Source organism: Convolutriloba macropyga, chromosome 11 (genome assembly GCF_964194025.1).
Source record: "Convolutriloba macropyga chromosome 11, txConMacr16.3, whole genome shotgun sequence".
In the NCBI taxonomy this organism is placed as follows: Eukaryota; Metazoa; Xenacoelomorpha; order Acoela; family Convolutidae; genus Convolutriloba; species Convolutriloba macropyga.
In genome coordinates this window covers 22,832,548-22,854,294 of record NC_134478.1, presented here as the reverse complement: position 1 = coordinate 22,854,294, position 21,747 = coordinate 22,832,548, and the positions used below count along the sequence as shown (strand labels likewise).

The 21,747-nt window shown below is 37.4% G+C and overlaps 1 protein-coding gene across 1 annotated transcript; it reads left to right on the top strand.

Annotated features, from left to right (window-relative positions):
* Positions 1 to 599: 599 nt before the first annotated feature.
* LOC142349304 (uncharacterized) lies at positions 600 to 21,545 on the top strand. The gene is made up of 4 exons (XM_075400775.1): positions 600 to 1,200; positions 1,589 to 7,122; positions 19,416 to 20,513; positions 20,791 to 21,545. Exons 1-4 carry the CDS (start codon positions 601 to 603, stop codon positions 21,440 to 21,442), a joined length of 7,884 nt encoding a protein of 2,627 aa, XP_075256890.1. The 5' UTR covers position 600; the 3' UTR covers positions 21,443 to 21,545.
* Positions 21,546 to 21,747: the final 202 nt, after the last annotated feature.

Sequence of the window (21,747 nt, the reverse complement as noted above, 5' to 3'; positions counted from 1 at the left end):
AAATAATTGTCGCGATTGACGCTCGACCCCCAACCCCCCCCCCCCCCCCCACTCCGCTCAAAAAGCCAGGTCCACAGAGAGCCTCTGGTAGCTTTTAATTAAAGACAGTAGAAAAGCAGGTAGTTATTGTTGGAAGATCTAATCAATATCGTTATTATTTACTAAAGTTCTTTAAACTTATAGAAGTTTCTGATACTTTATTTCACCAATAATGGTCGGGGTATAATGTCTGATTTAAAGAGGACATTAAAAAGTCAATAGGTTCTCTAAGCAGTAATTTTGATGAGCTGTGGATGATTCTTTTAATTGAAAATAGGATAGGCCTCCACATGTTAACCTCAGATCCGAGAATAACAGATCTCAGATCAAACTTTTGTAATTAAAATATATGGAGTTAAAATTTTTTTGTCGGTGATAGTGTCGGATTAAGTATCCTTTTGCGAAACAATATTAACTTGGGATTTTTTTTTGCAAGCAATCTTGAAACAGTGTGCCATGTTTTGACTCATGGGAGCCCTGTTCATTAATTTATAATTGTCGAGTGTTCCTTGTAAATTGATCAATGTATTTTTTTGTATCTCGTCTTGAATTTCAGGAAAGATGTTTTTTGCGGCTTATTGTTTTTATGAGAAGTACTTCAATGCAAAGTTGGAACGCGAACGAAGGGATTTTTGCAAGGAACGGTACATCGAACGAGCGCCTCTTAATTTTTCAGGGTTGCCCAGCCGTGATTTTACAGGGCGTATTACGCATATGACCGATGACTTTGGTTTGTTCGAGCGATTTATTTATTTCGAGAGAAACGACGCACTGCGTGCGGTTGACATTAAAGTTGGCACCAAAGTTGTTGTGACAGCTCTATGCGATGATTACTTTGAAAATTGTCAGTTTGTCAGAATGCGGTTGCTAAACGATGACGAAGAAATTGGAATGACAACAGAGAATATCATAACATGTGTAGATATAATCGAAGAGAAAGGTTTAATCATTCGTTTGACCAATGGTCAACTAGTGGATTCAAAGAATGTAGATCCGGCTCATAAATTAGTTCCTGGAGATTGGGTGCGTGTAACATCAAGTGGCAAAACAGAAGATTTTGCAATGGATAGAAAAGTATCTCATGTTGAGGCTCTAAGGGTTATTGATTGCGACTCGATTATTACAGAGACTCAAAGAAGAGGCTTCATCACAAAGAATCAAGTATGTTTTTCTCATTCTTGACTTGACTTCAAATTCTTTACTTCAAAATGGCATCGTGAGTCCCTTTTTAAAGAGTTTCATGCTCAAGTCATTCTTATTTCGAATTTCTAAAAGGGGACATTGAATTACCTGTCAGTACTTAGTCTTATCTATTGTTCCTGGGAGTGTATTTTAATAGTTTTACACAATGTGAATAAATAGCACAACACAAATTTATATATTAACCTGTACATTCTTTTTGGAGTTCCTGCTGGAATGGAAATCTTTAACCACTTCCACAAAAAACAGGAAACAGTTGGAAGTTTACCGAACAAAATACATGCATCAGAAAATTTAATTCCTTAAGCATGAGTAATTTCAGTTCTTTTCATATACCTCTTTGTTGCAGGTTTTTGTACCAGAAGAAATTGTGAGGAACTCAAATTGTGAACTGACTATTGGGACTAAAGTTTGGATGACATGTATTGAAAGCAAAGCACACCCTCGATGCAATTGGCGAGCCACAAAGCTTGAACTGTTGTCAGATTCCCTTGAATCGGAGGACTCGTTTGTCCAGACTATAAAGACAAGTTTGTCTGAAACATTTTTATCAAAGCTGGGAGTAAGAATTGAACCGGCAACAATGGTGTTCTCTGAAGCTGAAATTGGCTCTACGAAGTTTTTGTACTTCACAGTATCAGCTGAAAAAGAAGTTAAATTGATTGAACTGAAGTTAGTCTCGATAGGGACGCCTTATACCTTGTTTATCGATGAACGACTGATTGAAGATTGTTCTTTTCCACACACTGTATCGACAGTTAAACCATTGTTTGTGAAAGTTGTTTTGAAGTCAGAGGACGTTGGCCGGAATGAAACGTTCTGCAAGTTTTCTTTTGAAGGTGGCACAGCTTTACGAAAAATAAGCTCGACAGTTTTTTCGCCCGATGAATTGATGTACGACGCCAGCTCTGTTTTGAGTGGGTCAAAGCAAAGAAATCGGACAACAGCCAATCCTGCTGATAGATCGAGAAATACTAGTAATTTTGTTCCGGGAGTAAAACCAGTTTACAGCAGCAAAGCGGTCACGCCTGTGAGGTTACCACAGTATCCAGTTCCAGAAAAGATTCGATCAGCTATTTTGATGAACCGAGATCTTACTGTTGTGTGTCCAGAATTATTAATGCCGCTAAATGCCAAAAACTATCAGACTAAATCTCATACTTTACTCTACATTGAAGAGGTTCAAAGTGATTTAGAAATGGCAGTGTTTGATATGAAAAATGTCCAGATGCGTCCGGACAATGAGTATCTATATATGGAAGTTCCGGGACTGTCTGAAGGTCGTCCTTCGTTGTTGGTCGGAGACAGGATTCTTGTGAAACAAGCGAACGATGTAGCTGGTTTCAGCTCACCGTGTAACGAAGCTTACATTCACAAAGTAACAGCCGATACCATTTACTTGAGGTTCAACGAGGCTTTTCATCAGAATTATGATGGGTACGGAGTCGATGTCCAGTTTTTACCCAACAGAAACTCATTCAAGAAGGCACATCAGGCAGTTGATTTTTCCTCGAATTTCCCAACTTGGCTTCTGTTCCCTCAATGGTTGGAAGTTAAGAATCCTCTTTATTCGCCATCTGCCAAAAATCGGCCCTCAAGACCTCTTAAGCCGTCTAAAGCGGCATTTGGGTACGGTTATCAGGTTGATGTTCCATTTGTCGCACCAGTATTGCCCTTAAAACAGCCTGGAGTTGCCAGTAACACCGAACAAAGTAGTAGTCGTGTGCATAAGAAGGCTGAACCGTTAGCTTTGAACCCATTTGAGTCGCCAAGGCAGAGTCGTGAGTTCGTCAATCCTAACCTGAACGAGCGTCAACAAGCTGCAGTTCGGCGAATACTGGCTGCTGAGTGTCGCCCCATTCCATACATTTTATTCGGACCTCCAGGAACTGGGAAGACTATGACAGTTGTTGAAAGCATTATTCAAGTGTTCGTATGTATCCCGGAATCGCGGATATTAGCGTGTGCACCTTCTAATAGTGCGGCGGATTTGATTGTTCAAAGGCTGGACTCTGCAGGTGTTGTTAGCATGGACGATGTTGTTAGGTTTAACGCTGCTAATAGATCTCAGAACTCTATTCCAGATGACATACTAAAATACAGTTGCAATGACATGGACGAACTTGAAACAGTTGCAAGATTCAGAATTGTTGTCTGTACATGCACAACTGCTGGTAACTTTTTCACCCTTGAATTGAGACCTAATCACTTTACTCACGTTTTCGTTGACGAGGCTGGTCAAGCGACTGAGCCGGAAACAATGGTGGCTTTAGTTTTGACAGCTGGAAACCCGGAAGCTATGGTCATTCTGGCAGGAGATCCGATGCAACTGGGTCCCGTGCTGCGATCATCCATTGCGGCTGAGTACGGACTAGGAGAATCTTTCCTTGCTCGGCTATCTAGCCGAAAGCTGTATGCCCGCGATGAGTCAGTGTTTGCTACTCACGGTAATTATAACCCAAAAGTTATGACAAAACTGGTTGACAACTATCGCTCACATTGTGCGTTACTTGTGATGCCCAGTAAAATTTTCTATAGTGACGAATTAGTTGCCAAAGCTGATCCTGAGCTGGTTAACACTTTCGTTGATTGGCGACACCTTCCAAATAAAGAAATGCCACTTATTTTTTGCGGCGTGCGAGGAACTGATATGCGGGAGAATGACAGTCCCTCTTGGTTTAACGCTGCCGAAGTTGTTCTGGTTGCCAAATACGTAAAATTGATCTCAGATGATAAAGTAGTTGCAAGTAACGAGATTGGTATCATAACACCATACAGAAAACAAGTAGAGAAATTGCGGCAATTTCTGGCAAGCTTTGAAATAGGACGAATGAAGATAGGATCTGTTGAGGAGTTTCAAGGCCAAGAACGACAAGTCATTATTTTGTCTACAGTCAGATCTGATGAAAGTAAAGTTGAAAGTGACGTCTTTCACAATATCGGATTTCTTGCTAATCCTAGGCGCTTCAACGTTGCAATTACCAGGTCACAAGCGTTATTGGTAGTTATAGGGAACCCGTTTGTATTGATACAAGACAAATATTGGAAAACTTTCATTGAATACGCAGTGATGAATGGATGTTATGTTGGCTGCGAGCCTCCTCCGATGATCGTAGAACGACGTGACGATTATGTAAGATCTGGTGCCTCAGAAATGAGTACGGCAACAGAACGATCAGAACCTGGATTTGAAGAGACATCGGCTACTATAGCTGTTTCAAAAGTGTTAGATGCTAATGAAGAACAGATTGCACCTTCAGTTGAGGTTCTCGTGAAGCGTGAGCTGTCAGAGCTTTGTGATGAGGAGAACTCAAAAATGAGAGACAGAAAAGAACAGCAGGAAGTCGCGGCAAGTGGAAATGTCAAACTTCAACAAACGAATGATGTTTCAAGGAAAAAAGACTCTGATGAGCGCTCGGTTAACATGAGTGACCTCAGTGAAGATAAAACAATGACCCCGTTCCTATCATCACAAAGTGTTTCGGAAAAAAATGGTAAGCCTGTTGAGAAAATGTCGTCGTTGGGAGGGCTTGATAACAAGTTAGCCCTAAACCCTCACCAAGGATCCTCGAATTTAGAGAGCGAAGGTTCTGTATCCATAAACTTTGTTGATCCAATTGAAGGAAACGCAAGTCATAGCGAAAATGAGAAGGTTCCCAAAGTTTTTGCAGAAGAGGTACTGGATTACCCAGCGTCTGAACGTCTTGTGGATGCGCGAAATAATGAAACGAAATCAGAAACACTAAAAGAACATGAAAATGACTTAAACGAGTCAACACTGGCACCATCTCGTGGCTTCTTTTCGCAGTCTACTGAGTCTCAGAAGGGCCAAAGCACTGCCACCTCTTCGCCCACTTTGATTGAAAATGAAAGAACCCCATCTTTTAGCACCTTTTTGAGCTCCGATAGCAAGTTTTTACCCTCCTCGAGAGAAGTGCCGGCAATGCAACCAATATGGAGGATAGACGGCGAATCAGCGGAGAGTTCAATCGAAAGGTTTGACGATGAAACAGCCCATGATATCAAAGTCCTCGAGGAGACGAATGAAATTGAAAAGAGTAAGGAAGGTAAAGACCATTTGGACGTTGATACTGGAACTATAAGCGAACCCTCCACAAAACTCAGTGACTTGGATGACGAATCTCATTTAACTTCTAAGAATAGCGACTCAAATTCTACAGAAACGGATGCTGGTTTCCAATTGTCCGAGTATCGTCACGCTGACGGTGAAGAGGGAACCGCGCCTGTAAGCAATCTATCAGCATCCACACGTATGGAAGAAATAACGCCAGAGTCACCCGCAGAAGTTTATTCCGATTGGCGGAGCTCTGTAGGATCGCTGAGCGAGGGAATTACGATTGATTCAGAACTCTCGTCTCGACCCGGTTCAAGTCATAGTTATGCTTCGCGTAAAGACCATATGATAGTGTCCTCGCCTCGAGAAATAGATGAGTTAAGCAAAAGTAGCAGCAAATCGAAGGATATTGTGTTGAAAACTCACACAGATGTATATGATTCTGAAGTGTGGGGTTCTGTGGAACCCTATCCCGAAGACTTAGAACCTATTGCGGGGCCTGTAAAAATGGACGGTGCGCGTGTTGAGACTAGAACCTCAACTAAAGATGAAAGCGAGGGAACTACTCCGGGTGTGTCTGATACCGTGAACGGGAAACCAAACGAAGTTCTTCATTCAAAGTTTTATGAAGTTAAATACAAAGTTGAATACGAAAAGCAACGGAACTCGATTTTGTCATCAGCTCGAAGCTCTGACATCGACCAGAATAAAGAAGATTTTGGAGAAGAGAACGAGAAGGATGTCGCTTTAAAAGGTCAAAACAGGGACTGTTCAATTTGCACCCGTGTTGGTAAACAAATGGTCGATGAAGTTGATCAAGGCGAAAGCAATATTGTCAGTGATGGTCAGCAAGCAACAAGCAAAATTGTTGAAACACCACCTGATTTAGAAGACAGCTGTGTACACGATGAAAAACTGGACGAGTGTTCGATTTGTACTGTTGTAGCGAAAAAATTGAAACAGGAGAAAAAAGTTAGAATATCAGAGGATAAAAACGAATCTATGCCAATCTCAAGTCCGGAATCGTTTTCATATGCATCAAATATGGCGTGCCCTTTTTGCCGCAAAATAGTTGCCGACGATTATAGTCCTGACTGCAACTCAGAAAAGGTCAATCGAGAGATTTTTCAACAGCATGTACAGGAGTGTCGAAAACGGCAACCATCATCAGATCGTCAGAGTTCGAAAGTTCTCGAATCTTCTGGAGTAGCAGACCATCATGGAAGTATGAGTACAATGTCGGCAGTTGTTCACTTGCAAGACGCGAAATCAATGAAAAATAAGCGACCTTTAAAAACTGGAGCGTCAGAATCGACAGAGTACTCTATATTCGGCGAATATTCTACACTTAATGGAAGCAGCATTCCCAGTTACATTAACAGAGTGCAGTCCTCAATGACGAAACAACCACCACCGCCGCTTGAGAGAAAAATATCTGAAATCTCTTTGGAAGAATCGGAAGGTGCGAATCGAAAAGCGGCATCCATTCCCGTTGCGGAAGACGAAACATTACCTGTAGTCACCAAGAATGCGTCGAATGAGAGATTTCAATCACCGGGCAAATTTGTTTCCTCTGGAAACGTGATACTTAGTCGAGGTGGGCCGAGTAATGTCACACCTCTGGACACCTCAAGCAGTTGCAGTAATGAGATCCAGAAGACACTGGATGAACTGGAATTGGAGGGCACTGAGTCTCTTCACGCATCTAAGGCCAGTGAGAAGATGGCTGATTCAAGGGAAGTTAGGAGCGAAGGGAAGGTGGATTTCTCGACCCTGCCTACTCCGACATCCATCTCAGATTTGAAAACGTACTGAGAGAAGTGTTTTCTGTTCTGAATCTTTACTTCTGTTGGTTCTTACAACTTTTATTTTTCATTAAGAGCAGATCCTGCTTGCCATTGAACCAAACTACCATTCCATGTCGCTAATTTGGTTCATTATCTTTTTGCCGTGTTATACTGGGTGCATAGTTTAGGATCTGTGGTGATTTTTGCTCTTACCCAATTTTGGTTTACCGATCTCGTCAACGAAAAAAGTGGTCTCATTGAAAGCTTTCGAGAATTTGAATAGATCGTCGAATTGTACGCTGCTATTTTTATTGCCTGCCCGAATGCGGTTGGGTTCTCGAAATTCTCATTGTTAAGTTTTCATGTTACTCAGTACATTCGACGTGGCTTAACATGAGGCTGTTTATATGATTGAACACTTCTCGAAAAGCTATGGTGGTTGAAAAGAAGAGCAAAATGTGTGTTTGAACAGATTTTCTGCTTTCGATCAAATCTTTTTTAATCCCTCATTAGGCCGCCAATAGTTTAATGACTAACACTACTTTTTTCCAGAAATTATTAGTTATGTCTGGCAATTTTAGGTCTCAGTTGATAGGTTGCACGGGCTTTCTTATGAGGAGTTAGTCAGACTGTTTAATGGCTCCAATTTTTAAGCTACGCTTTTAGGACGAATTGTTTAGTCAATAAGCTTTATGACAGGTCTCATCAGCTTCAAAATGAGGCATTCATTAATCTATTTATTGATTTGTTTTTCGTTAAACGCTTTCATAGCAATTATTGTAAACGTGTTGGTCTTTTTTATGCAAATTTTTTGCTTGACCGTTTTTGCGCTTTTCTTCTAGAACATTCTTTGACTTCTCAAGTGACTTTTTCACGCTTTCATTTTTCACGTTCTTCATTTTTCACGTTCTTCATTTTCGACTTTCTCGTTCTTCATTTTTGAGTGATCTCTATTGTTCTCACTCCGAAGTAAAGCTTGTTGCTGAAATAAAATGATTTCAGCATAGCAACAAACAGGGACTGATAGCTGAGTGGGCAGCGCTTTTGGTGAGGGATAGGGAGGTCCATAGTTCGAATCCCGGTGTGGTCAACTTTTTCCACCCGCCTATCGTTCGAGAGGAATTCTTCTGATGTTAGACGGTTTGTTTTAGAATTGCAGTTTTTGTATTGAAGACATTAGCTCTAGTAAATCTTCAGTGCTGGTAAAGCTCGAGTAAATCGTCAGTATTTTTTTTGCAAGTTTACAATTTTTTCTGTTTGCCTACCTCTGCCTTCATTTCAAAGTCAAGCACTTTTTTAATAATTTTTTTCTGTAGTTGCTTTTCCGGATTATTTAATGATAACCTTGGTGTTCAATTCGCTGAACCGTAAAGTGTCTAAATGCTGCTACTTTTATTTCTTTTTGTTGAAATATGTTGACTATTAGACCTGTAATTTTCAGTTGACCTAATGGTCAGTTGGGGGAGCGTTTACCACATTGATTTAATCTACCGAAACTGCAGACCAAATGAGAACACATTGAGACTTTATTAGAAGAAATTAGGTTGTCATGTTCTTCCTAACATGGCAAATTAAGTTCCTCATTTTCTGTTTAAATCCCAACGTCGGTAAGTGGGTAAAACGACGCTGTTTTCCGACAATAAAGGCTGTGTTGTCTTTTTTGCGTGACAATTTTTGATTGCACAATTTTTTCTTGACATTAATGTCATTTGGGGTATTTTCTACCAAGATTTTCGGGAAAATTTGGCTGTTGCTCACAAATGTTTTCAATCAAACAGTTTTTTTGCATTTACTCTTATGTGCGTGACTGATTTGACTTTGGAACCGATTTTTCGCCTCGCTTGGCCTCATAGAAGTTGCTCTCATTTCGGTTTTTATGCAGCCAATTCAATTGGCGGCACTTTATAATTAAATGTCGACTGAAATATTTGTTTTTAAAGTGTGGCAATTTGACTTTATTTTGCTGTTTTTTTCCTGATTTTCGTAACTTATAGTTTCAAATGGTCTTACGTGTGTTCTAATAAGGCATTGATTTATTTTGGATTCTTCGAAGGACAAGTTTTCAAATGGTCTTACGTGTGTTCTAATAAGGCATTGATTTATTTTGGATTCTTCGAAGGACAGTTAATATGACTGTGACACTAGTCGTTCTAATAAAATATCAAGCGATTTTTTTCTGTTGCACCGTTCTTGTAGTTCTTTTCCTTTTTCTTAATCCAATTTTTGACTGGCCTCTGTAACCCTATGAGGGGACCTTATAGTAGCCATATAATAGTTTGAATTTATATCTAAAGTTTTTAAACTACTATGTCACAATTTGTTTCTAAAAATTAGCTAAATTTGCACAATTTCGTAGTTCTGTTCATGTTATCACTTAGTCTCACTGATAAAGTTTTCATCTTTTAATAATGAGGAATAATTGAATCTTTTTAGTGGTTTCAGTTCATAGATAGTGTTTTTCATTACTTTCACGCCATTTCAAAAAACAATAGCGAGTTTTAGTGCCTTTATATTGTCCTTTTTGTGGTCTTATAAATTAGTCTCATTAATTACAAGGGTCTTTGGTTGCCTATGAGGCTCAAAAGAAACTAATCAACGACGTATTCGCAGCATTGTTTTTTAAACTTATGAAGTTTGTTTTAAAAAATGAATATTTTTTGAGCCTGGCCCGTTTTGTTGCTTGTCTTGTGATTTTTGTCGCTATGTATCAAAAATAACAGTTCTGATTGGCCTTCTAATGTGGCGTAATTTAATCAATGTTTCCACTTCTTTTTTAGCTATAGTTTTTCTGCCTGAAGTAGGTTTTAATTTTGAGAGGTTATTGGTGATTTTCTAATCTTACCTTTATTTGTTCTTGTCCTGTTTTCACCCAACGGAACTCTTTGTTTGATGCTGCCGGAAAAATGTTGATTGTCATGTCCTTTGCGGTTTTGATTTTTGGGTTGTAATTCAGGAGTTGTCCTGTTCAGGAGTTGTTCACGTTTGACTTCTAACTTAACTCACTGTTTCGATTGAATGTAATGTAGAATTAATTCATCAGATTTTTTCCCTCCAATATAGAGGCTGAGTTCATCATATTGTTCTAATCTAAGGAAATGGCAGACCAAACTAGAACGTTTTTTTTGACAATTTGATAAATTTTAGGCTGTCGTCAATTTTTCTCTACCTTTTCTGTATTTGTCAATTCAACGTCCGTCACGGGGATCAATAGTGGCTATTTTCGGGCAGCCTGCTGGTTTTTTAAGTTTTGTTTGGAAGACACTAAGAGGTCGATATCGTTTGTGGTTTATCCATTTGTCTCTTACAAAATATCAGTTTTCCTATAAACTTAAACTATTTCTTAACAGATTTGCTTCGTTGGGTTTTGATTGAATTTTATTGTTTCGCTTGGACCGCAAGCGATTACATTACCTTAAGATAGTTTATTCAAGTCTTCGGTGCATCCTACTTCGTAGATACTGCATATACTTTGTATAAACTGCAAAGAAATATTGGTCTTTTCCGTTTTAACGGGAATCTGCTCGGCTTGTCGTTAGAAATATTATCTCTAAATTATTTGCGATTACTTTCCGTATTTGTTGGCTAAATTATAAAAATTTTCTGGAGAGAACTGAAATATCTGGAATCAAAATCTGATAGATATTAGTATCATTAGTTTATTATTTTGTCAAATTTCAGATAACGAAATGAACTATTTCTCAGAATGCAATGATTTGGCTAAAAATTTTCAGCTAATTCTGACTAACAGTGATACCGTTAAAGTGCTTATATCGAGGTTTAAGTCGATTGAGAAACTTTTGTTTCATGATTCGCCTAGTTCTCAGAATTCTTTCAGCAGGTTGCTTGCGTTGTTTCTTATTTACAAATCGAGTAAGCGCTATGGGATTTCATTAGGAGTTGAGCAAATTGGAGCAGCCGATGACAGGAGATCTTCCATTCTTCTGCTTGTTCCCGAAATCATCAACCTTTTCTTCAAGAACCGCGGCTTTCAGAAACTGATATCTTCTAATGCTGCAGGGGGGTTAGATGAAGCATCTCGGAGTGTGTTAGAATCCTTGACCCAAATTCTTCCGTTGCGGAGATCTCTTTTCGTTCTAACTTTATTTGCGGTTCTTTCCCTCTATAGACAGTTTTTGACATCCAAAAAACAGGTGAATGTCTCTCAACGTATGGAAGATGAACCTCAGGAATCGGAAGAAGAATTAAATTCAGTTATGAACAAGGACTGTTCGCTGTGCTTGTTGCCTATTAAGAATATGAGCGGAATACCCTGTGGTCATACTTTCTGTTGGAATTGCTTGTATTGTGCTTTGAAATCCAAAAATGAATGCCCGATTTGTAGATTTCCTTCAAAAACTTCTCTCATATTTCTGCTTCGATAGATATGATTCTAAGTAGTTTTGAAATTCTAAATTTAGATTTATTACAACATATTGTTTTATCTTTTTTTAAGACTGAAGATTATCTCATCCGGTGCGCTAGGGCACAGTTTGTATGCATATGACTATTCTGAGAGGTCTTCTGGTTTTCTGCCTGACAATTAATCGGCCAAATTGTTAGTAAATTTTAATGCTCAATCAAAAGCAAATTCTCACACTTTTAGTGCCACCACAATTAATCGATCACGTAATAAGGCTAGAATATGAGTTGCTTATGAGTATAATGGTTAATTCATATAGACCGAAGTTTGAAGCATTTATTGTTGTCATGTTTGAAGAAACGGGATAAACCGGTAAAGCCTGGAAGCTTCAAGCATTTGGTTAGATCTTCGCAGGCTGTAAGTGTACGCTTTACCGCAGCTGCTGAGGAGACCGAACGTCATGGTATAAAGGGCAATTGTGAATTTGGTATTTTCTGACCCCTCCCCCGCCTCACACAACTATGCGCGCGCACATTCTTGGTAAGCGGGTCCAAAAAGGGTCCAAAAAGGGACCCGCTTACCAAATGTGACTGGCCTCCCTAAGTTTAAGCTGGTTTTAACCAGAACCAAAACCTACCCATTGGCTGTCGTTTGAGAGCATTTCTTCCGACGCTAGTTAGCTATCAAAGTTAAGATAAACTTTTTCCCGACGTCAAAGGGAACAATATGCCAAAATACCCATTGCAATAATGCCCAGTAAAAAGGAATTGCGTAATTTTTAATCCTAATATGTTGTTACGATATCAGTTGGTACTATAAGCATTTTTTATTATACTTATCTGATCGATTTCATCTGTTCGTTTAATCAATACATATCAAGTCCATGGGGGCCGGCCTGTGGCGATTATGTAATGAATGTTCTCGGTTAGTTATAATCTTGAGGATCTATTTAAACGACGTGGTTCTTAGGAATGAACAATTAGGGCGAATCAAAGTAAGACATAATTTAATTCAAACCTTTCAAATCTAGGTTACTGATATTTCATTGCAGTTTGTACGAGAAATTATGCAAGATTAAGGAAGGATTAGGCATTGTTAGAATTTGGTTTTTTGTTTTTGCGTTGATTGGATTCACCCAATTTTGAAGCAATCGTAACGTCTTAAATTTACCACCCATCATTGTCGCTCATTAATAGCCGCGATGCGATAGCTGAGGCTATTATTGGCCTTCTCTTGGTTTTTTATTACAATAAGAATTTGAATTGTATTGGGGCGCTGTCTTTTAAGATCTGTTCACACATTATCATGATTTTTGAAGTCAAATTGGAGTAGTGATTTTGATCACGCCGAAACAGGAAGTGGAGCGAAAAAGCGAATGGTTTTGCTCCGTGAAATTACTCGCTCTAATTTGAAGGTAGTGAGAAAACGGTGAGCAAAAATTCGCTTTCTCGTTAGTGGTTTTTTGTTCACATGCGGTAATTTCACTTCGATTTTTACTGTTTGAACAAAATTTCCATTTCACTAGTGATTTTTTTGTTCACATGCGGCATTTTGACATTGATTTTCTTTTTTTTATTTTTATCTGATTTTAGCAATTATGTTTCCCAATTCACTTGTAGTCCGTTCTAGGTCTAGTTTTTTTGTTTAGTCAGTGAAAGTTCTTTGAATTGTACGTCAGGACTTTTCCTGCTATTTTTTTCGTCAAGATTTTTGTTACGACCATATGACGTCACAATCACTTCGAATCTGCTTTTTGTTCATTCGTTCATGCAATTTCAACTGAATTGCGTGCGTGACGTCATTTTTCACTCTTATTGGAGGGAATTTTTTATTTATTCTCGTGATTAAGATTTTGTTTAAACGTGACTTACCTCATTCTCAAAAATGACTTCCTGACTTTGAAATTGACTTTTCTTTACTTTAATTCAAAGGTTATCAGAGAGCAGCTAATAGAGGCAGCAATAACTTATACAAATTCTTAATCAAAATATTAGATCTCATCTTTTAATGAAAAGTGTAATTTTTTTTTGGTCTGTCTTTTCTGTTTGAAGTTTAATTCAAAGAGAAAAGCTCAAGTGAGTGTATATCACTCTAATTGAAGGTTATTTAAGAGCAGCTATTAGAAGCAGCATTAAGTTATACAGATTTTTAGTCAAAGTTTTACATCTCAGCCCTTAATGAAAAGAACAAATTTCTTTTTTGATCGGTCTTTTTTTTTTACTTTTTTGAGACTGCGGATCTATCGTGGCTATTTTCTGGCAATCTGCCAGCAATGTTTTTTATTAGCCTTGTGACGCTGAGCGTTTATTGAGTTTTTCAGTCTAAGAAATTGATGGCTCCTTGAAATCGATGCCAAAGGCTTCTTCTGATTTTCCCTATTGTCAACCGTCTAAAATATTGACCTGAAGTGCTGCAATTTTCCGTAGTTTATATGGTAGATGAAATTTTAAGTATTGACAATTTGTTTTGGGTTTTCTGGAATTGCGGTTTTAAATTGCTTATTGAGGTGATGCGAAAGAAACTTTTGCTCATTCAAAACGATCTGAATCAGTAAATGAAGTTATTCGGCAGTTTAAATGATATGAATACTATTTTTTTGCAAGTTGGAAAAGGGGAGCTGTTTAAACAAAATGAAAGGAAAACAAGCAAAGGTAAAGATTTTGAGGGGGGTGGGGGCTATGGATGATATTAATATATAAAACTTTTGCCCAATTTGATGCTATGCATTGTAAACCTTCCTGCTTTATAGCCATCTATCATTATATTACGTAAAATGACAAATGGTTTGCGTTGGATCATTCAAAAAAATTAACAAGAAAAGCAACCGCTCGAGAAAAGAGCAAAAAAATATTTCTTCAAACTCTTTCCTTCAAACTTAAATCGACTTTGATTTTTGCGCTTTTTCAAATTGCTTCCTTTCAATTAGCGGTCCGATTTATTGAGAATCGACAGGATATCATTTTCACTTCAAAAATAAAACATGAATTTGTTTATTGAGTTAGAAAAAGCTTTCTCTTCTAAATTGCTACAACATACTGGCCAAAATCAATTCCATCAGTTAATTAAATATTTTTTATGACTATGATTAGGTGAGTTCATAATGTAAGGGGAATTATTAACCAGAACGACGGGAAAATTAGCCATTTGATAGAAAAACGAAGAAGAGTTTTTTCTCTGGCAACATTGCAACCGTCCTCCCAACTTACGCTTGGTTGACTTTAAAACCTTCTTCCTGCAGTTGACTCAATGATGATAGAAATATGAAAATGAAGAATTCAACTGCTTGAGGTGATTAAAATGCAAAATACTCCAGTTTTGCAGTACGAAATATGTAAAATAATACGTTTATTCTTTGACTTGTAACGTAAATCTTGAACAGAAATTTTTCGTTTGTTGTGTTGGACTTAATTTGTTCAATTGGAAATTTTTCGATTGCAGGATAATTGAATTTAAATTAAATACAAGGATGCTTGTTAATGTGCGTTCGCACATGATGTTCCGACCCGAGCTCATCTACATTTTTGACATAATTGTCAACCTAATGATGAGATAATTAAAAAAAGATGTTTGAGTTTAAAAAAAATCGTTACACAACCGAACTACTAATTGAAATACATAACACCACGCCTCAAAAGATCTGTCATTAGAAAGACTACGAGAAAAACAACAAACGACAAAGTGAGCAGAAACAAAAATTTTTTAGCGAATATGCTAAAAGAAGAGAAAAATAAACAAATATTGACCACTCACAAAACCTATATCAAAACGCATATTGTCCAACAAACAAAAATCAGTTACGACATGATATCAATGGAAAAGTGGTTTCTGAATTACAATGAATTGGATGGAAACTCTCAATGATGAGATTAAATTACAAGTTGACGAAAAGAACAAAAACTGAAAAGTATAAAAATTCTTCGAAAACCAATAATATCATGAACTTTAATACTATTCGCTTGCCTTGAGTAACATTTTTCATTTATTCCTTACTTAGAAGCCTATGAGACCAGTCAGCATTTCAAGACTACATGAAGAATTTCAGAAAAGCGAGAAAAGTGTCAAACCCAATAAAAGAGGAATTTTTTTTTCATAAACTTATTAATAGCAATAGCGTTGTTGTTTCCTTTCTCCAACACGACTTCGAGAGTATAAAGAAATATAATAAAGCCACGAAATTTTTGAGAAAACCATTTATATCAACGACATTAAAATCAATGGCTTTCAACGGAAGTCAAAAAGTACGCTACGCTCAATGAGAAAGAAATGATGTTTGTCAATCAAAAGTAATCAACGGGTCATCACAATAAGTCTTATGTTTATGAAAACAACAACAAATACATGCAAAAACCAGAAATTCATTGGAGAATTAAAAGAAGTTTCGAAGCCTTTGAAACCATAAGCGTGCGTTTCTTTGAAAACTTTAAATATGATCCAATAGACGTCTTCTCTACGCCAATGGGAACTATCAACGATGGGATAATGAGATACGATGTCAAAGGGAACCAAAATTACAAAAATCCGTTTTTTTTGAAATTCCGAAAACTCGTGGCATAAAACCAATACTTAGTAGTTAAAACCGCTTACCAGGATAATTTTGTATGCAATAAAAAGAAAAGAGTTCATGTCATTACTGACATTTAATTACATATTATGGCAATAGGTTTAATAGAGGTTCAAAAAAATTTCGAAGTTTTTTGAAGTGTTAACAGCCACTCATTTCAGTAGCTTTCAGCGGAAGTCAATTAAAACTCGTAGTTGCTCCCCGATAGGATCAAAAAGATGTTTGTCATCCTCAAGTCGTCAAAAAGAACTCATAATAAGTCTTATGATTATGAAAACACCAAAAAAAACGGCAAAACCCAAAAATTCAGTGGAAAGGTGTAAGAAAGTGTCGAAGCTATTTGAATCATAAGTTTTTCTCTGCGAACTTTATCTATGATCAATTGAAAATCTTATCTAAGCCACTGGGAATTATCAGTATTAGAATACTGTGAAAGAAATGAAAGGTCACCAAAATTACAAAAAAAAATATATCCAAAAATTATGAAAACACATGGCATCGAAGTCATAAAACCAATAGTTAGAAGATAAATTTGCTTACCAGAATCAATTTAGATGCAGTAGCAAATAAGGTCCTGTTATTACTGAGATTGACTGAAAGTTCACGAAAATACGTTTAAGTTTGGTTAATGTCCGAAAAAAATTCTGAAAAAAATTTTTTTGAAGTCTTAACAGCCACTAAATTGAAGAGCTTTCAAGGAAATCCAAAAAAATACGCTACCTTATGCCTCGATGGGAAAAAAGATGTTTGCCATCAATATATAGCAATTGCAAAGAAAGAGGTGATTTTATTACTGAGATTGACTTACAGTTCACGAAAATAATTTTAAGTTTGGTTAATGTCCAAAATAATTATAAATTTTTTTTTTTCGAATTCTTAACAGCCACTAAATTCAAGAGCTTTCAAGGAAATCCAAAAAATACGCTGCCTTATGCCTCAACGGGAAGAGTGGGGGATGTTTGATATCAATTTATTATCAATAAGACATCACAATAATCCCTGTGATTCTGAAGACAGCGACAAATAGAGGCAAAATCAACAAAAATTCAGCTAAATTTTCCAGAAGAAAGTGCCGAAGCTAATTAAACCATAATTTTGCTCTGACAATTTTATCTCTGATCCGTTGGCCGTCTTTTCTAAGCCAAGGGGAACTATCAATTTTAGGAAAATGGGAAAATATTTCAAAAGGAATCAAAATTACAAAAAATCCGCGTTTTTTTTTTTGAAATTATGAAAACTCATGTTATCGAAGTCCTAAAACTTATAGTTATCAGATAAAACCCACCTACGACATTAATTTTGGTTGCCTTAAAAAGGCAGGTGGTCCGGTTATTGCTGAGACTGACTTAACTGTTCATGAAAACAGGTTTTTTTTATCGACTAAAAGTTCAAAAAAAATCCCAAAAATGGATTTTTAAAGTCATAGCAGCCATTAGATGTCCACTCAAAGCACTATATAGGTTTACGTAATGCAAGTAAGAAGTCGATTGCACTTTTAAGTAGCGAATCTATGCCATAGGACACCCAAAATTTAGTGAAATCTGAAAAGAAAATCAAAATTTCATTAAAAATTTCGAAAACAGATTCGAAGACAAAAAAAAAACGAGTGATTCCTTGAAAACGAAAATTCTGTTCATTGGGTATCAATTGACTATAAATTAGGTTTGACCTTTAGAGAACCTCGATGTGAAAAGTGACTAGTCTCTAAGTGATAAAAAAACAATAATAAATGGGAAATTTTTCTAAAAAAATTAGCTCTCAAATTGAATTCGACATTTTTTTGATAGTATTTTCCCTCAAGAGACCAGAACTAGCCTTTTTATCGGTCTATTGGTAACACAAAATTGCTTCAATTCAAAGCGTGAAATGTAATTTGAAATATTTTTATAGAAAGGCCTTAATTTGAACAAAAATTTCGTTAAAAGTGAACAAAATCATGCAAATATCGCTTTTTCACACATAACTTCGATCCTCGATAACTCCTCGAAAAATACGATATTCAAAAAAAATCTTTTAATTTCAAATTCTAGGCTGCACGAGCTTTTTAATGATACCACTCTCATTTCTACGATGAATATATTGATCGGCCAAAATTGACCGAACAAAAAAAACCATATGAGTATATTGTTCCTCCCCCCCACAAGTGGTGTCGGAAAAATAAACAGAAATAATGCCAAAGAAGCAAGACTTGACATTATCAACAACTCATTGTTGATGATTGCTTGATATTCATTATCATTTTTCGAGAAAAATTTTGACCTGGATCTTGAGTGTAGTTAATTGGTAGATACTTTATCTGTTAGGCATATTTGCATTTAAACAAAAATTTGATAAGAAAAATTCGGTTATTTGTCTTCTACTTCCAGAACTGGATCACTTTACTCCTATTTTTCAAATTAGTCTGTTTGTTTAAGATAAGTTTTTTTTGCGACTGATTGCTGTTGGCGAACTTCATTTTCTCGGGAGCTGCCTTATCTTGCAACTGAATTGACAATACATGTGATTTATAATATCTGTTGAAACCATATCAAAATGAGGATTGTGATTTTTTTCAGTTTTCATGTTAAAGAAAGTTGTAATCAAGGTTGCTACAAAAATTGCTGTAATTGAGTTTTGCTAAACCAATAGTAAAAAACGTTGATCCTATCAGAGCAAAGAAAATTTTTTTCATAAACTTGAGACATATGTTGGAACATTCTGTGCTACGCACAGTCTCGCACGAGACGTCTTTGGTTTTTCGGAACAACTGCCTTATGTTCATTTCTCTATGGTTTTTTACTTTCCGATTTTGACAATGTATTTAGGAGTTTATGTGTACAGAGACCTACATGGCTGTTATTAGAGTGTTGAATTTTAGAAGTGCGAGTATTAATTTCGGGATTTCAATAGATTGACATTTGAAAATGATACGGAGTATAATTTTTCACTTCGAAACTGATTAAATTTCCCCCTCATTGCGCGTGAGACCCCATAGTTTTGCAAATCCGAAACTGAGGGAAGGGCATATTATCCTGCAGTTGGGTGCTATCGGAAAAATCTTTTTCTAAGGTTATGACAGTGCTCATTTAACAGCAGCGCATTAAACAGTAGTTAATCTAAAAAGTCTTAATATATCTAACTTTTTGTAAACTGTTGAAATTTGTAATAAAAATTTCCGAAAGTTGATTTGTCGGAGCTAGGATTCTCCTTTGGCGTAGCAACAATAGAGCTATGAAACAAGTCTTCGTTGAGTTAGTTTTTCGTTTGTTTCAGTCAATTTTCTTAAAGCAATTTCGCGGTTCTAAACAGAAAAAATTCGAGAATCGAAACTGGGTCTGATTTGATATTTGAAAGACCTCTTTTTGGCATGTAGACTGTCATAAAACAAGCTTACTGATCTAATTATGTGCCTAGACCGAACGTGATCTCAAAAGAAGCTGACAATTTAACGTCGTCGGTCGAGATCCCTTCGACAGGAGTGGTAAATAAGTTGGCCGAAAACGGGCACCAAATGGACAATAAACCAGATGGCAGAGTCTTCGTATCTGCAGAGGGTACTGCAATTAAGATAACTGACCCTGCTGTACCTCATAACCAAAAAAGTGGACTAAAAGTTTTGACCACGCCACATGAAGTTCAGAATGGGACTGAATCATTATTGCGCGAGAAGCAAGAGCGATCTAACGACGATTCCCAGATGACAGAATATGAGACCCTGGAAGGTGATGGAAATATTCAGGTGTATGCGGAACAAGAAGTTAAAAGCATGGCACGTCAACGAACAAGTGATACTAATTTGAAGACAATGCCATTTGTTATCAAACATCCCGACACAGCGGCGGAGCTGAAAATTGACTCAGAAAGAACTAAAATCGTCGGTTCTTCAGATATTTCGATTTCTTCAGATGAGCTGCTCAATATCAACTCACCTAAGAAACTGTCTCCCGGAGGTAACGACAGTTCAAATATCGATATTTCGGTTGTTCAAAGTGGTATGACATCTGGTGGGAATTCGAATGATCGTAGTAGCATTGAAACACGCCAAGATTTGGTCATTAGTACAAATATAATAGAACAGGACTCAGATATTAATCACGATGGTTTGGAAACTTTAGATAACGCCGTTGTTCCAAATGCCGAAATTTCTGACGTTGGCAATTCGAAGCCAGGAACTGGCGGTGCTTCCAGTAGTAGTGAAAGTGAGGAGGAACCTGGTCTCAAGTATTTTGACATGGGAATACTTCCCACTTTGCAGACAGCGAAAAGCTCTGAGATAGTTGATTTGAAAGCCTATGAAGGGGTGCAAGTACAGCAGAGTGTACTGGAGCTATCATCCGGTGACCCATCACAGGAAAAGATATGGAAATCAGCCGGGCTTCCTGTAAATGGAGCTGAAAATCTGAGCACGGGGCCTGAGAGGCTTTTAGAGCAGGGCAATGTTGCAGATGATTCCAAACTGACTGGTGAAACTCTGAACAGTTCGCTTCTGCTGCCTTCAGCTCCTCAATCAGGGTCAGTTTTGAACTTCCTATTTTTGCGTGATTTGTATTTAACTGAATATCACTGCTCACATTTAATCAGAGAAAATTTTCATTCGTTTTATGTTATGAAAGGGATCGAGTGAACGCGTGCTTTGGGGGAAACTCTAACTTAATTCAACAAAAGTCATTTTTGGATGTGAATTTCTGACGTGATTTCATCATCCCTGCTTTTTCCTATGTTTTCATTAATTTATTGTGGAAAATTGAAGCAAAAGTTGGCAATCATTTTAAAATTGGTGCTGCTTAAGGTCTCCGGCAGTAGTCATCCCCAAAAGACCTCGAAACCCATCACCACCGCAGACGATCGCTGACTCTGTCCAACACTCCATTACACCTGCAACAACAAAAGAGTCACGAACAGCTGGTGCAAGTTCGACAAGCATGCAACCTTTGATTGGATCCACATCGCCAGATCCAACATACAATGGCTCGGATGTGGGTGTCGTTTCTGCCCGCTTCGAATATCCGAACAGAAATGACTTAATGTACCCTGAAAAATACCAACCGTCGCACACCGAATTGCAGAATTATACCGATTATCTAAATACGCCTCCTTTGAGTCCTCAATGTGTGAGATCCGAAAATGTTGACCGAGCTTCCCTTGAAGCTCCAACCTTCGGCTCGTATATGAATAGTTTTGTGAGCGCTGACTTTGATGTTCTTAATCCAGTTCGCTCAGAATCTTCGTTCCAGACTTCTGCCAGTTCTCAAGATATCAGCGAAGAAATTAAGGCTAGAGAAACGCCTTCATTTGTAACTTCCGAAAATAGAAATTTGAAGGTCGCACCCGGACCTCGTGATCCTCAATCAAAATCCGAAGTGGCTCAAAAAGATCCAAATAGAAAAGAACAACGTCCGCGTAAACGAAGGCGAAAACGTCATACGTCTTCAGGTCGTTAAAACGATCGATTACTATAAATTGCTGCAATTAGAAATATTGGAATAAAATGCAACTAATTCTGTATGAACTAAGTATGAACTTGAGTTTTGTTTTCTTTCCTGTCATTGGTTTTTATCAGCTTCTTCATTGGGAAGCTAATTTTTAACGACAAAGACACTTTTGTAGCTGAGTGCAATATTTACTTGCTAATTTACTTCGGTAGGCAGTCATTTTTCCTGAGATTTGGAGAATGTTGAGAAAAAATAGGTAAAAGTAAATTTTGTCGGACGTGAAGCTTTGTTGAAACCGTCATACGTTCTGTCTA

Bases quoted from the DNA above. Each gene is read 5' to 3' on its own strand.
- LOC142349304 (XM_075400775.1), top strand. From the start codon at position 601: ATGTTTTTTGCGGCTTATTGTTTTTATGAGAAGTACTTCAATGCAAAG. The intron at 7,123-19,415 runs GTACTGAGAGAA...TTATGTGCCTAG, and splicing joins TCCATCTCAGATTTGAAAAC to ACCGAACGTGATCTCAAAAG. The intron at 20,514-20,790 runs GTCAGTTTTGAA...GTGCTGCTTAAG, and splicing joins CCTTCAGCTCCTCAATCAGG to GTCTCCGGCAGTAGTCATCC.